This window comes from Eubalaena glacialis, chromosome 9 (genome assembly GCF_028564815.1).
Source record: "Eubalaena glacialis isolate mEubGla1 chromosome 9, mEubGla1.1.hap2.+ XY, whole genome shotgun sequence".
In the NCBI taxonomy this organism is placed as follows: Eukaryota; Metazoa; Chordata; class Mammalia; order Artiodactyla; family Balaenidae; genus Eubalaena; species Eubalaena glacialis.
Genome location: NC_083724.1, coordinates 23866064 through 23882556, shown reverse-complemented (window position 1 = coordinate 23882556; position 16493 = coordinate 23866064). Strand labels below are relative to the sequence as shown.

The 16493-nt window shown below is 37.3% G+C and overlaps 1 protein-coding gene across 2 annotated transcripts in view; it reads right to left on the bottom strand.

Moving 5' to 3' along the window:
• Positions 1-16493, bottom strand: part of SVEP1 (sushi, von Willebrand factor type A, EGF and pentraxin domain containing 1) — a 180465-nt gene that overhangs the window by 86102 nt on the left and 77870 nt on the right. For both annotated transcript variants that reach the window (XM_061200115.1, XM_061200116.1), the window contains exons 7-14: positions 14485-14682; positions 11592-11710; positions 8988-9117; positions 5365-5472; positions 4467-4598; positions 3643-3837; positions 2270-2391; positions 90-198 (exon numbers count right to left, since the gene is read on the bottom strand). In XM_061200115.1, coding sequence (XP_061056098.1) covers positions 90-198; positions 2270-2391; positions 3643-3837; positions 4467-4598; positions 5365-5472; positions 8988-9117; positions 11592-11710; positions 14485-14682 — 1113 coding nt within the window. The remainder of the gene's footprint in view (positions 1-89; positions 199-2269; positions 2392-3642; positions 3838-4466; positions 4599-5364; positions 5473-8987; positions 9118-11591; positions 11711-14484; positions 14683-16493) is intronic.

Sequence of the window (16493 nt, the reverse complement as noted above, 5' to 3'; positions counted from 1 at the left end):
ATTTTTCCAGTTTGCCCCACTCTTCTGGAATGATTTTCTTAGTCTGCAGATCAGTTTTGCCAACTACCCACACTAAATAATTTCATTACCAATTGCAAAGCCATTTTCATACTCATAATTATATTCGAGGCAGTATTTTTTGGTCAGGTCCTCCAGTCTGCAGTCAATGTCATCAGCATCACTACAAAATGATGGGACCTGCAAATAAAAAATGAAGAGGACAAAATGTACTTCACATCTGGGTGTGCCTTAGATAAGCCCTTTGCTCCTCTGGCCTTCACATCTCCATCAGCAGGAGGGAGGGGAGGGCCCTAGAGCTCTGTCTGTTCTTAAAAAGGCTCCTGACCCTCCTCCATGCCCTCCCCTACCTCCTCTAAGTGCCTGTGGACCACCAGGATTAGCCTCATGCCTTTTCTCTCGGTTTATATCACTTGCCGCAAGAAACCCAGGACTCTTGGGATATCTCTTGTCTCTTAACTTTCACCCCATTTGGCTTTTTTAAATTGAAGTGCAGTTGATTTACAACATTTTATTAATGGCTCTTTAGATCCCTTTTCTCTGACCCTATCTCCCACCCTTCTCCAAGTCCTCAAAACCCTACTTGATGCCCTCTGAAATGCACAGTCAGTAATCAGCCAATCTCCTATTATTATTATTATTATTTTTAACCTCCTCTCTTTATGTTCTCTTCATTTTTGCTCTCAATGAAACCTGACTTCCTAGTTTTCTTAGGTGGTGGGCATGGAGGAAGTGTCCTCCTCACTCTTTATTGCTGTTTCCAGATCACGCTCCCATGAACCTCCTTGAAGCCTCAGAGTTTTGAAGCTCCTGCAATCAACTATACCACACACTGACCCTCCCTGTGGCCATCACCTACAGCCCTCCCCCACTCTGAGTTACCCTCTCATTCCGAGAACGCTTGGTAACCGTCCCTGTTACAGCCCTCGGTGATTTCTGCATCCACCCAGCTGATCCTTCTATCACCTTGGAGTCTCACTTCCTCTTCCGTCTTCCAGCTCTACTTTGTCACTTGACATACATGAGACATACACTTGAGGGTGTGTCTCACGATCATACCCTCAGACCTCGTCGTTACCAGTAACTGCACCTTCTCCTACTCCCAATAATCCAACAATTCTTTGACTTCATCAGAATCTATAATGCATTGATGCTACCCACCTCCTCACTGTCTCTCAGCTCCTGATGTCTTCACTTCTTTATTTGCCCATCTTGGATCCCATGGTCTAACACCATGAATTACTCCCGTGCATGCACCCTCCTCAATTTGTTTGCCTGGAGAACCTTTAACCCTGGTTAAACTCATTGTTCTGCTTTCTTCACATTTGCACCCACATGCTCAGCTATAGCTTAGGAGAAAACACAACGCTGCTTACTGCCAATCCTACTGCATTTCCCTAGTATATTCATTTATGCTCGCCTAGAAAATTATCTTATACCATGTTCTGTTTTCTCAAACCTCCAGCAACTCCTCCCCATCCACACTCCAGGCTGATCATTCCGCATCTTTTTTCACAGATCAAATAGTCACAAAAGATCCTTCCTTCACACACTTACATCACCATGTGGACTCACTCCTGTATCTATGCTCCTGTACACTCCGCCTCCTTGATGCCTCTCTTTCTCTCACACTCTGTATCAAATCTACTACTACTACATCTACTTTCAGAATCTATCCAAAATCTAAGCCACTCAACTCTGTTACGGATACAAATATATATATATATATATATATATATATATATATATATATATATATATATATATATATATATATATATGTGTGTCATCATTTCCTGCCTTCAAGACATTCAATACAGTTAAATACATTGTTTTGCTTTCCTGGAATCACTGAAAGAGTCCTAAACAAAAACGCATGAAAAAGAAAATCCTTTAAATGTTCAATGATCTCCTCATCATAAAAGAAATATAGTCTACAATGGCATTTTTGTCATACTTTAAATAACAAAGCAGACATTCTCAAACCACATGGACCCTAAGCTTCCCTTTCTGACTTGGAGTGTTTTAAAAAATTCAAAGTGCTTTAACACAGATTTACATATAATTCACTCCAGAAGTCCAAAAACCTATGAATAATTCTAACTATGAGGAGCAAGTTTGGGTCACAAAGAAGAAGGGAATCATCAGGACAAAGAATTTTTGTTGCAGGTGACCCAGAGAGGTTACAAAAAACTCAACAGCGAGTGTCCTTTCAAATATGGCAAGCGACAAAAGAATGCTACTGACATACCATTTTCCCCAGGGTGGTCTCAAATGCTTCAGAAAACTTCTTCAACAGATCCGTGTCATCACAACGAGTTGCTTTGTACAGCATCTCAAAGGACTTGAACCCATGATTTGCAAAACGTTTTACTGGAAAATGTTGGAGAAAACAGCTCCAGTTGGTTAGTGTTTTCAAAACAACGATTTAATTTTCTGTGTAATTAACTGTAACTTGGTATTTTAATCCTGACATGATTTGTGGGATTGTTATAAAAACAAAAGATGACAGTTAAGAAACGTTTCTAGGCATTAATTGATCATAATAAACCATGAGCCAAGCAGCTCTGTACCCAGTTACCCGGTGATAAGTTTGCTTTGATATATTATTCTTTACCTTCCAATCATATAAAAAAAGGAGCATTTAAGAGAAAAAGAGATATAAAAATTCTCCTCATTATATTCCTGGGAATCTTTGAAAACTCCTAGCTGCATCAAAGATATTATAATTTATATTTATGTAAACTTATAACTTATATGTTTATATTATATTTTCAACCAATAGACATTGAAAAATTTCTGAATATTATGTGAAATTCTATTTCTTGAAAGTGTAATTTCACAAAGATACATTTTTCCTTGGATCAGAAGCTTGGAATTTAGACTCAGCAAGATGTCTTGGAATATTCAGAGATGATGTCTCCTAATAGCATCACCATTAAAATCCTACTGTCTAAATCTTTAATAGAGGTGAGTGATATCACATTTATTTGCTTCCCAAATTTGGGGAAAAACAGAGCTCAAGTAAGTGGGCTTTACTCTTTTTCTAAGATATTGGCATTTAAACTTCATCTACAGTACTAGATCAAAGATTCACTCCAGAAAATATTATTTACACTAGACAAAGATATTGGGTTATTTTTATAATAATATATAAGATTACAGAATAGCTCTAAATCTAAATCACTTCTAAAGAGAATGTGACTGATCTCTCACTGCATCACGTATATTGGCTCTTACTTTAAACATAAGCTCTTCTAAAGACTCTAAGACTATACTTTATAAGTTGAAGTTTACAAGTCAAGAATGACATGCTGACAAGTCTCTTCGGATAATTCTGGTAAATAAAAGTGAGAGCGCCAAGACGGTTTTGCCATAAACTGAGTCTTATCCTATAGCAATCCGATGAATAGCAAGACTCTGGGGGGCTAATATCTTAAGTCAAGGGACAAGCATTTCTCTTATCTGCAAACACTTCAAATTCACGGCACCATTTTCCACTCACCAAACCTAATCCCTATATTGAAGCAATTTTTCCCTCTAATGTTTAGAAATTTATACACATAGGCAGACAGATACATATTCACACATATGAAAGGAGTCCAGAAAATAATTAGAACTTACTAGCACAGTCTGGCCATTCAGTGGAATATGGTGGTTTCCAGATACCATCTTCATAAGCACAATAATACTTGTCAGTAGACCCTTCTGTGAAATCATAGCCCTCTAAGCAACTTAATGTGCAGTTAACTCCAGCACTATCTTGAGTACATATAAAATCCCCATTTACAGGTGTAAATGGAACTTCACAGGGGGAACCTGTGTAAAAAAAATTGTATCACTCATATACAGTGGTATAAGAAATACAAATTAAAATCCAGGAGTCTAAGGTGAATTTTGAAAAGGATTCCTCCTGTCCGCCACTACTCCTAGAAAAACTCTCACAGTAAATCCTTAGTGTGGGATTGTTGCAAAGTCTGCTTTTTGATTCCTAGGTGGGTATAGTTAAAAAACTGTACCTATGTGTAATTATGGGTAATTAATTACCTATGTGTAACTGTGCATATTTTATGAAAAGATAAAGTACTTCTGATTTGCGAGTTATTTTTTGGCATTCCTTTAAGAAAAATGAAAACCAGATAACATTACATAGGAAGTACATTTTCTGAATCTGTCTCCTCAAGCATTCAGAATAGGATCATGATAACAATACTTTACAACTTTGGAGAAAATGTTAATAAGTCGTTAATTAAAGACTACCCCGGAAGACAATATTTCTATTTACCATGAAGTGAAGGAATAATAATCAGAAATCTCAATAAAATCTGTCAGTATTCTAACTTTAAACATCTACTGCTCATAGCCTATTTTCTTTCACAAAATAGAGTGCAACAGCGATTACATATATCAAGTTCAACTAGATTTTTGGAGGCTTATGCAGAGTATACCTTTTATGATAATGTGGATGTCACATGTTCTGTTATTGCCTGAGGGGTCAGTGGCTGTGTACCGCACTACCGTCTCCCCGTGAGGGAAAAGGTCTCCTGGTGTATGACTTCTGGTGATGGCCAACACAGCCCCTAGAAATGAAAGAAGGGGAAAGAAGGAATCCAATTTGGGGGTTATTGTGTGCAGTCACTTTATTTGATTTGAATTTTCATTTTCTATTTATACAAACCAGCTGGGCATTCTATTTGTACTGATTTGGCCGCTAGTAGAAAATAAAAGATATAATCTTATGCTATAACACAGAAATTGTTGACTCAAAAACCTATTAAATTAAGGCATTCTTACTAAATAAATTATTTTCCTTGAATAGGTCAGTCTCTGTGAATATTGGAAATTTCATTAAGAAATCTATTTAACTTGCATTCTTACTGTTTTGGGGGTTTTGGTCAAAGCTTTAAAGTGAACTTCAGCTATATTAGCTCATTTTTTTCTGTTTTCCCATGAATTTTTATAACTTTTTTGACAAATGTTTAAGAACTGAGTATGAAAACATAGAACTGCATTAGATTTACCAATAGGATGCATAGTTTATGTCTTTAGGACAATGGAAGCTTAGAGGCTCAATGAATTTATTAGAACACTTTCAAATAAAACATCTTGTACACGTTTAATAATGTCCACTGAATACTGAATGAAAGGAAAAGCCATGGATAGGTAAGATTAATAATGTTAAATTATATACAATTATCCTAGCATTAAAACATATTACCTTATATAATTATTCATTCTATTTAGATGTAATTTGCTTTTCATTTCTCTTTTATCTTTTTAAAAGCTTTTTAAAATAAAGCATAATTCGGCGGTAACATATTGACAACACGATCTCTGCGTTCTCACCTGAGTTGTCCGAGAACTGAGGCTCATCCCAGGTGGCAGCATGCTCCTTCTCGGAGACCTGGATTGGAGGTGGGGATCTGCACCAGTCTATGCTAGGTGGTTCTACATCTAAAGAACATGAAATCAGAGAATGAAGTCACAACTGATGTTCAAAACTGATGAGGAAGGTTGCGAGAGAGAATTGAAGTCTACTTGTGCTGGCAGAGAACCTTGACCTTGTTAGACATAAGGCTGGCCCTGGGGTCCCTTTGATGATGAGGTATGTTTCATCCCTGACCTCAACATCAAAATAAAAAGCTGATTCTTGCTATACGTCCCTCTGCCTGTTGAAGAAGAAATACCAGATTGCTAAAATCACCATGAGCACAGCAGTATGAAAGGCAAATTCAGGATACGGTGAGCATTTAATTTGTGAGTTTCGCCACTCGTAGTTCAGCTGATCCACCGAGAAGTGTAGAAAACCTTCCCAGATAATCGGAAGGCGTGAAATGGCCAAAGCAGTCATTTCACTGGGATCACTCCCACGATCCTCCTCTTAACGGAAGGGCTGATAGATGCTAAATGGAAGGACCAATGGGCAGAGATCCGAGTCATGCTGTAGAATACGTAAGATGTAAGTGAGGATGCTGTATTGTTGGAAGGCCAGGAGGTTATGTCCATAGATGGGACACTGGAGTCTAAGACTCCTAAGGTTGATAAATTCCAGGTAAAGACAAAGAACAGGGTGTGGACATGGGAATGGGGGGCTACAGTGGAGAGGGGGTGAAAGCCATGGTAGAAATGAAAGAACTGTGAGTCTGTTGCTGGGCACTGTAATCTACAGGTGGCAGCGCGGATGAGCCAGGTTTCAAAGCTCTGACGGAATGTGGTGGAATTTTTAGGATGTCAGTAAAGGACAATAAAGAAGGTGTAAAGGAGGAAATTTTAACATAACTATTAATGTTTACACTTTTGAAATGTCCTTCTATCTGTAATAACATGCCTTTGAGGGAGACTGGACGAATACTACTTTTCTAATTATATAGGTAAGGAATCTTAAACCAGGCAAATTTAAGAGACTTGCCTTAGGTCATTAAGCTGGTAAATTATAGTCATAGGCCTCAAGACTAGGATGATATACTATCAATGACATATGGAAACATATAATTCTGAAATTAAACAAGCTCTACCTCTGGAGAATATACAGATTTTTGTTTTAAGCTAAGTCTTATGAATAAATGTTCAGTTTTTCTCTTTTCCTCATGTTTGTCATTTCCTTAGTACAGGATCTTTGGTTTACTACTTTCCTAGGCTGTAAACTCTGTCAACCAGCAATGGAGCCTCTTTTGCCCACAGTTAGGTCTCCACGGCCTAGCACGGCACCTGGCCCATAACAGATGCTCAGAAAAAGTTGCTGAATAAAGAAGAGAATGAAGGAATGCTTGCAGGAGGTCAGTGCACTTTGAGAATGCTGAATCAAGCCAATTCATAGTTAAATTTACAAATCTGACAGTATTTACTATTTTCCCAAAAGAAATTGCAAATGAGATAGTTCCAAGATTTTCTAAATTTATCTGATTTTAGCCAAACAGTTTAAAGTTGAAGTTCAGGGACAGGAGAGCAGTAAGACGAGGCCAATGACTGTCAAAGAATTGGAGGTACCAGCAGATGCATTGTCTCCACGAGGGAGAGAAAGTCCTTTCAAAGCAAGTGAGGCAGCACTCTGCGGAATGTTAAGCAAAAGCGTTCCTATTTCCTCTCATTTATCATTAAGACACCAACACCCCCGTCATCTGAGGAAAACAAGAAAATGTAGGCTTTGGAACATTTTCTGTGTCTCTCTCTCCCCCTCCCTTTCTCCCCCACTCTCTCTTTCCCCCTCCTTCTCCTGTCCCCTCACTTCCTCCCATTTCCTCTCTCTCTTTCGTAATTTGAAAATTCAGCTAGTGTCTAGCTAGACACTCGAGTACACTTTTTACATTTCATCATGCTGACTCTTCATTGTGAAAAATGAAACTTGGCAAACTCTTGAATCACATTTTCATGTTTAAAATCACAGCGCCATAAAAACAAACCCAACATATTTTTCATGTGACTGATAAAGTTCATGCTTAAAACAACCTTGAAAAAGCAATTAAAAACAACTAAGCACTTTGACATGAACTAGACTGACTTTTATATGAGTCTTTTTATCTACTTTCACCAAAACCTATCATTTCTAGGGTAAGAAGCCAGTTTGATACACATTAGTTATTTCAAGAGGTTATGGAAAAGTCTTAAAATAAAATGAATTTAATGTACTGAATTTTAAAATAAACATTAAAAATATATGAGACCAAAATACAAAAATGTTAGTATATTTACACAGAGCTTAATGTGTCAGGCATTACCTTGAGCAGTTTGTATATCTTAACTAATCAAAAAATCTCACAATAATCCTATAAGGTAATATATTTATTAATTCTATTTCTGGATGAAGAAACTGAGGCACAGAGAGGTGACTGGTTACACTGCCTTAAGTGGGAGAGCTGGCTATGGAGTCAAGCAGTTTGGGTTCAGAGTCTGTGCTCTTGAGTGCTACAGACCACTTCAAATATTCTCCACGTATTAAGTCTTGCTGGTGGGTATCTGGTATCTACTGAATTGACTGAAAGCACCAACACCAATTGGGAGATGATGGAGTAAACCAAACCAAAAAAATAAAGTAAAATAAAAAAGAAGGAGTGATGTACAGCAGTGGGATGTGAGGATGGAGAGACTGGGACAGATTTCAGAGATATTAAGGAGAAGAAACCAGTAGAACCTGATGAGGTATTGGATGTTGGTGATGGAGGGAGAGGAATCAAGAATGACTTCCAGATTTCTGCATGGTAGCTAGGTCTTCACTCCATTTTCTGAGCTAAGAAATATTTTAGGTTTGGGTGAGTTTGAAGTGCCTGTGGGGCATCCACGTGGGAAAGTCGGTAGGCAGTATTATATATTGCTCTGAATTTCAGAAGAGAAATCTGAGCTGGAGATAGAAATCTGGGAGCTGTCAGTTAACAAAATTACCAGGAAAACTAGAGAGAAAGAAAGAGAAGAGGGCCAAGGCCGGAATCCTGGGGATGATCCACATTTGAGAGTTGGTCTGAGGAAGAGAAGCCTAAAAAAGCAATCAAGGAGGAAAAATGAGAATAATGGGGGAAAAAACCCAGAAAGACTGGTGTCAGAGAAGCTACGGAAGGAGGCAGTTTTGATAAAGAGAGCATTGTTAATAATGTAAAATCTATGGAAACATGTCAAATAAGGACTAAAAAGTGTGCAGCAGGATTAGCTCTAGAGATCACCGTAACCTTGATGAAAGTAGTTTCTATGAGTGAAGGAGACAGAAGCCAGACTTGAGTGACTTTGAGAATAAATGGCAGTTAAGCCAAAAGAGATGGCAACCATTGGGAACTTTTCAAAAGGCTCATATAGGAAGGGGTCAAAGAGGTAGAGTGATAATTAAAGGGTACGTAGGTTTCAAAGAGGAAGTGGCTTCAGTAGGCTTCAATGACAGAAGGAAGAATCAGTGAGAAAGGAGTTGTTGAAGATGAAGGAGAAGCAGAGTCTTTGGGGGTACTGGATTATTTTCACAAACCTACCCAAGTAATTTGAAGACTTACCAATAACCTTGATATGGAAAGTGCAGCTGGCTTGGTTGCTGGATAGGTCAGTTGCTGTGTACGTGACAGCAACATCTCCAATTGGGAAAAGATAAGGTGGGGTAAAAGCTGGATGAACGTGGATTGACACCTATTGGAGAGAAATATTTGGAAAGTTAAAGTTAATATTAATAGTACTTTTATTATTTTTTGTTTTATATATTATTAGCAAAGTGAAGTCAAAAAGACACAATATTTTACGTATAGCAAAAAGGAAAAAAAAATCAGACATAGCCTTTGGTATACTTCTTTCTAGACTATTTATCTATATAGTTTATAGAGTTGGGATACATATGAAATGTTGTTCCTTTTTTATTAAACATAATATCTTAAAACATTTTTTATGCTCTTACATAGTTTTTAGAACTTACGACTCTTAAATATCTTTATAACCTATATAATAAATACATGGCAATTTTTTAAAAGAAAAATCTATTCAAGGACATTTAAATTGGTCCCAAATTTTAATGTTGTAAGCAGCACCACGATGAACAGTTTTATACAGACAATTTTAAAATATTTTTATTATGTCCTTATAATAAATTTCCAGGAACAGAATTATTAACCTCAAAGTCATTAGCATTTTATTGATAGATAATACAAAATTTATTTCCCAGATCATGGTAAAAATTTGCATTCCCATTGTTAGCATTTGATAGTATCATTGTCAAAGTTCCCATTCAAAGTTCTCTGATCTATATTAAATATCATTACCTTTTGGTAAATCAAAAATATGGCATGAGGTCATTGTTTTAATTTGCAGTTTCTTAATGTCTTATGGTGAGATTAAATTCTCATATGATTGCATGATATAGATACATTCTTCCCTTTTTGAACCATATGTTTGCCTTCTCAGTCCGTTTGAAAATTATAATGTGATAAAGATAAATTTATATTAATATGTGATGTAATAAACATTCTAACATTTGACATATTTGAAGCATTTTTCTCTAGTTTGCTAGAGAACTATTAAAAGTACAAATTGAGGGACTTCCCTGGTGGCGCAGTAGTTAAGAATCCACCTGCCAATGCAGGGGACATGGGTTCGATCCCTGGTGTGGGAAGATCCCACATGCTGTGGAGCAGTTAAGCCCGTGTGCCACAACTACTGAGCCTGCGCTCTAGAGCCCACGAGCCACAACTACTGAAGCCCGTGCACCTAGAGCCCATGCTCTGCAACAAGAGAAGCCACCATAAGGAGAAGCCCGCCCGCAACGGAGAGTAGCCCCCACCCTCCACAACTAGAGAAAGCCCGCGCACAGCAACGAAGAGCCAATGCAGCCAAAAATAAATAATTAAAAAACTAAATTTATTTTTAAAAATTGAGAAATATTTTGGAGGTCAAATCCATTGGTTTTTTCCATTGTATTTTTAAAAAATATTTCAACACACAGGCGCTACATTTAGTCTAAATTCTCATGGATCCTGAAGTATGTCCCTGCACTCTTCTTAGTGTTTGATGACAATGACCAGGATGATAATGATAATGATGATAATGCATGTTTTCATGGGCCTCTTAATAGAATGTGGAAACTATACACGAGGGAGCACTCAATGCACACATCAGCTACAGTATAGTAAGTACTATAATTTACATTTACACTTTTAAAATCAGATTTAAAAGTGACCTTGTCTTTGGTTACCTAAAGATAAATACCATATGATCTCGCTAATAAGTGGCAGGAAAAAAAAAAGGATCACAGATACAGAGAACAGTTTGGTGGTTGCCAGAAGAGGGGTATGGGGGTGCTCAAAATGGGTGAAGGTGGACAAAAGGTACAAACTTCCACTTATAAAACAAATAAGTCCTGGAGATGTAATATACAGAGTGATGACTATATTTAATAATACACTTTAAAAAAGTTACCTTGATTTTTTAAAGTATATTGTGTTTATTCAATACAATTATCAGAACATATCGTGTGTGTTTGTGTGTGTGTCCTTGAATGGCACATGTCCTTGAATGACACAACTTACATACATATTTACATGCAGGTGTAAAAACTATATACTATTTAAGGGCATCTTCATGTATGTGAACAGTAAAAGTATAGATTTAAGAGGGTGTTAAATTCCTAATTCCTTTCCTAGCATCTGATGGATAATTATCTCAAGCTACTGTATATACAATACTAAAATACTGTGTTCTGAATAATGCTGGTTTTAAAAAAGCTGAGTAAGAAACACTGATGTTATCTTCTTCAGACTGGCCAATATGCAATCATTTCAGGATCATAGTTTAAAACATATGCTTAAAAATAGGAACTAAGATTGATTGCCCATCTTTCTTTTTCTTAAAAGATCTTCAGAGCCTAGGAAGGGGCAAAGAATTCTCAGCCAACGAATCCGCAGAATGAAGGGTTTCCGTTTTTAGATTTTCATCTGAAATTTCTAATGAAAAATTCAAGGCTGATCATTCTTCTATCAGATGGGGCATTAACATTTACGAGTACAGCTAGAGAGAGCCCTATCATTAGAGTATTAGTAAGTTTTCAATAGCACACATATTTGCAGTGCATTTAGAATCCACCTGACAAAGGATGCAAATGTTTGCTCAAACCTTACCTTTTCCCCAGAGTTGTCTTTAGCTGTTGGGATTTGCCAAGTGATATTAGCAGAGTCTTGCTGTTCCTGAGTCTCAGCCTCTATGTCCGCAGGACAGTTGATTTGAGGAGCTTCCACGTCTGATTCAGAAAATACACAAATCAGTTAACATAGCAATGTGTAATTCTAAGTCGTTTAAGAGAGAGGTAAAAAAGATATTAATACTCTGTGACTCGCTTTTTACACCCCAATTCCTGACTGATTTGGAATTTACAACTGCCTTCAGGATAATGTATCTCAGGATGACTTTCGAAGCCCTTCCTGAACTGGTACCTGCTCCCCTCTTAGCCTCCTCTCTGACAAATCCCCTACCAGAACTCAGTCTCCACATCGAATACCCTCAGTCCCACGAGAGCACCATGGTTCTTCTTATACCTGGGTCTTTGTCCATGTTCTTTTATTTGCCTGAATCAATGCTCTCTTCCCCCTTTACCCAGGTAACCCCTACTTGTCCTTTAATTCTCAGCTTAGACACAAGCTCCTCAGGAAGCTTCTCTGACCCCACTGGTCCATTTTAGGTGCTCACTCCAGAAGTTCCCATGGCCCTCTGTCCTTCCTAACCATAACTCGTTTTGCCATTTTGAAATTACATTTTCTCCCCCCAAAGAATTTAAGTTCTTTGAATGCCAGGATATCTCTTGTCCCATTGTATTATATAGTTCCTGGCATATAACAGGAGTTTGATAAATATTTTTGGAATGAAATAAAGAGACAGAAAAAATGAATGTTGACTGTGGCAGGAAGGAACTGCACTGGAAAACAATGCTGTCAAGTGGAATTAATTAGTGTGCTAAAATGTACTGGCAAAACAAACAACAAATTAAAGCCAGTGATATTTTTTGCAGTGTGAAACTCTGCAGTACAGATACTGAATTAGATGTGGTAACATTCCACATAGCCACATCAGTCACTGTAGAGCTAAGTTCTTATTACATGGTATAACAAATCCTCTTACATTACGTTAAATTAGGTGTTCCGTAACTTGCAGCTGAATATATCCGAATTGATCTAATTTGTGTCTCACCTTCTTGTTTCTTTAAAATTTTATTCAATTTATATTTTCCTTTTCTCAGAGGGGCTAATACTTAGACGATTTTTCCCCACAAAGATGCATTAGCATATTAACTCTTAAAATCTAAAGCAGTATTTTATTTTTCCTTTATACTTGAATATTAGCTTGAATGGATTTGGAATTTAAAGTTTACATCTATTTTCCCTCTGTATTCTTAGAACACTGCTACATTTCCTTCTGGCATTTAGAGTTATAAATGAGAAGTGTAGTGTGAGTCTGATCCTTATTTCCTTTGTGAAATTTCTCTTTTCTCTCTGGAAACTTCAGATTTTCTCCTTAACTTTGGACCTTGGAAATTTCACCAGGAGTAGTGAAAGTATGCCTGCCCAACATTCAGAGGTTATTATTATTTTTTTTAATTAATTTATTTATTTTTGACTGAGTTGGGTCTTTGTTGCTGCGCGTGGGCTTTCTCTAGTTGTGGCAAGCGGGGGCTACTCTTCGTTGTGGTGCACAGACCTTTCATTGCGGTGGCCTCTCCTGTTGCAGAGCACAGGCTCTAGGCACGCAGGCTTCAGTATTGCAGTACGCGGGCTCAGTAGTTGTGGCGCACTGGCCTAGCTGCTCCGCGGCATGTGGGATCCTCCTGGACCAGGGCTTGAACCCGTGTCCCCTGCATTAGCAGGCAGACTCCCAACCCCTGAGCCACCAGGGAAGCCCCTATTTTGTTTTGGACTCACATTACTCACTGTTTTCTCGAACATGGATCAATAAACTCTATTTCTCTGGTAATGGCACTTTATTTTTTATTGAAGTATAGTTGATTTACAATGTTGTGTTAGTTTCAGGTGTACAGCAAAGTGATTCAGTTATACATACATACATATATATATACACACATATATATGTATATATATTTTTTCAGATTCTTTTCCATTATAGGTTATTACAAGATATTGAATACACTTCCCTGAGCTACTCGGTAGGACCTTGTTGTTGGGGAGAAGGGACAAATTAAGAGCTTGGGGTTAACAGATATATACTACTTTATATAAAATAGATAAACAAGGTCTGAGGCTATTTTGATCAAAAAATTCAAGCCTTTCTGAAGCTCAGGGAAACTTTCTTCTACGGGTAGGAAATTCTTCTCCTCCATCCCTTATCCTCCCTCTGCTTCTGGAACTCTTTATTGGGGTTTCTCGATTTATCACGGGTATCTCTTAACTTCCATCTTTTGGGCTTGATCCATTGGGATATTCAAGTTCCTTGTTTATCAGTTCTCCATTCTGAAGGAATTCTCAGTTTGCTTCGTCAAATCACTAATATTGTTTTCAACAACATCCACTCCACTTTTTGGCCCTTCTCTTAGAGATATTTATATTTTTACTTCTAAGAACTCTTTCTTGCTCTCAATAGCTCCTTTTCATAGCAGTCGGCTCTTGTTGCTAGGAAAATGGCAATGTTCTCTTGTGAATGTACTGAGATACAGGTTTCAAAGGGCTGATGACTTGCTTTTTTAAAAAAAATTAATTTAATCTCACTTGCTTTATAGGAGCCAGAAATTCCCCAAAGATCTTCAACTCCCAATGGAAAACTTAACCTGACTTCCAGCTCTAATATCATCCTTAGTTTTCTATTTCTTCTATTATTGCCTGGTATATTGAAAATGGATTTTGTGAGCCCATGATTTTGTAACAGACATCTTCATAGCATTTTTTAGGGTTACATCTATCCTCTTACCATAGATTTGCAGCAAAAGTTGCAAAGCGGGACAGTCCCACACTGCACCAATGTGTCATTATATAGAATTTGGTTTTTAACCTGACCATTGTATGGACCTACCTTCACAAGCAGCTGTCTGAACTTTGGCACTCCATTTTCCGGAGGTGGTACACCTCACTTCTTCTCTGCCTCCTGATAAAATGAATCCTTGGTGGCAACTTAGCTGACAAATCGTCCCAGGTTTGGCTGGATGCTTGCCACAGTTGGGGGGTGACACGATGACATCTTTGGGCTTCTGAAAGGTGGAGCAGTGGCGCTCTATTGTAGGAGAGCAAGAAAATGTTATTTGCGTTCCCACAAATTGCAAATGTCACAGATTCGCTTTACTCGAGAAAAATACAATTGGTCTGCTGTGGGACTGACATAAGTCACTAAATGAGGTCTGTATGTGACACTAAACAAATGCTGTATTGTAAATAATGCTCAACCATATCTCTTTAGTTACCTCATGTTATTTTGCCGGTGCATCAAAATCTTGAAAGATTTCTAACTAGTACTTAAATCAATGCCGACTGTGACTTTTATCATTTGCTTAGAGCACCTTCATTCAGTTTGCAGAATATTACATTACGGCTACAAAGTATAAAATAGTGAATTAGATTCTATCTTTCATGGAATAAGTGATAATTCAGCAATCAGTCTCCATTTTATGAATTTTTTTGTGCCATCTTTAAGCAAGCACATAATGAGAATAGTTTTTATACTCTCCCTAGAATCACCGTGTCATAATTAGGGCCTTGACTCTTAATGATGTTATTTTCAGCACAGATGAAGAACAGCAGATGAATTAGGTAGAATTAGGTAGACTGGAGATAGAATGGAAAATCAGACTAGGACTTAATGCAGGGTGTGTGTCTGTGTGTGTGTTATACACACACACAGGACCCCATATACACATTTGTTTGTTGTTGTAGTAGTGATTCTACTGGGAGCACTGCTGGCGTCTTTAGTCTGTATTTCCCATGTGATATGTCAGGCATTATTCTAAGTGCTTTACAAGGATAGACTCATTTAAACATATGCAGTAAGGCCTGTTGTTATTATTCCCACTTACAAACAAGAGTGCTGGAACATAATAGTAGCTCTCATAGTTAACTTTCCTGAGGCTACCCGATTGGTAAGTAGCAGAACCTGTGTGCTCCTAAAATATTCCACAACCATGCCTCCTCCCTGAAATGACTGCTTTCAAACCTCTCCGTCAGCAAAAGCAAATTTTCCTGAGAAATTGGTATGTTTCTTTATTTTTGCACAGTATGTACCACGTGGTTGCCCAGACTTCCTATTTTGCTTTGACCAAGAGGAAAATCAGAGCCAAATTTGTGGTTCAAATATAACAACTATATGGGACTCTAAATCGTTTATTTAGGTATGGTTGCTTATAAATTAAGAAAATTATTCTTTTAGCTGTCATAATTGTTGAAGATTTTATTCCCTGTTAATATTCTCTTTCTTATTGTTTATGACCTTTTGAATGAATGTCTTTAGTTTTTATATAGTCTAATCTAATCTTTTCTAATCTAATGGAAAATCTTTTCCCATTGCTTTTATGCCTAATACATTCTAAGATGAGTTAATATTCACTTACGTATATTAACTATACTCTCTTCTAGCTTTTAATGGTTTTATTTTTAATTTATATTTTTAAAACTATGAAGAATTTATGTCAGTGTCTGGTGTGTATTAAAGACATATGAAAATTTCATTTTGTTTTTCCCAAGGAGCTAGCCAATTTTCCTATATTATCAGTTGAATAAGTCTTATCTTCTCAACTGAGCTATGATGCTTCCCTAATAATACGTGAAACTCGTAAGTTTTGGAATGTATTCAGTCCCATTGATCTGATGGCAATTCTTGCACACTCTTCATTTTTGCAGTTTTAGTATATATTTTAAAACCCAGTAGAGCTACTTTCTTTTTACTACTCTTTATTACTCTTCCCTTTCAATCTTATTTCAGTGAGTTTTGCCTACACATTCTTCCAGATGAATCCTGGAGTCAATCCCCAACTCCAAAAAGGGGGCAAAAAAGAAAAACCCTTTTGGGCTATTGGATGACATTGCATTTTACAT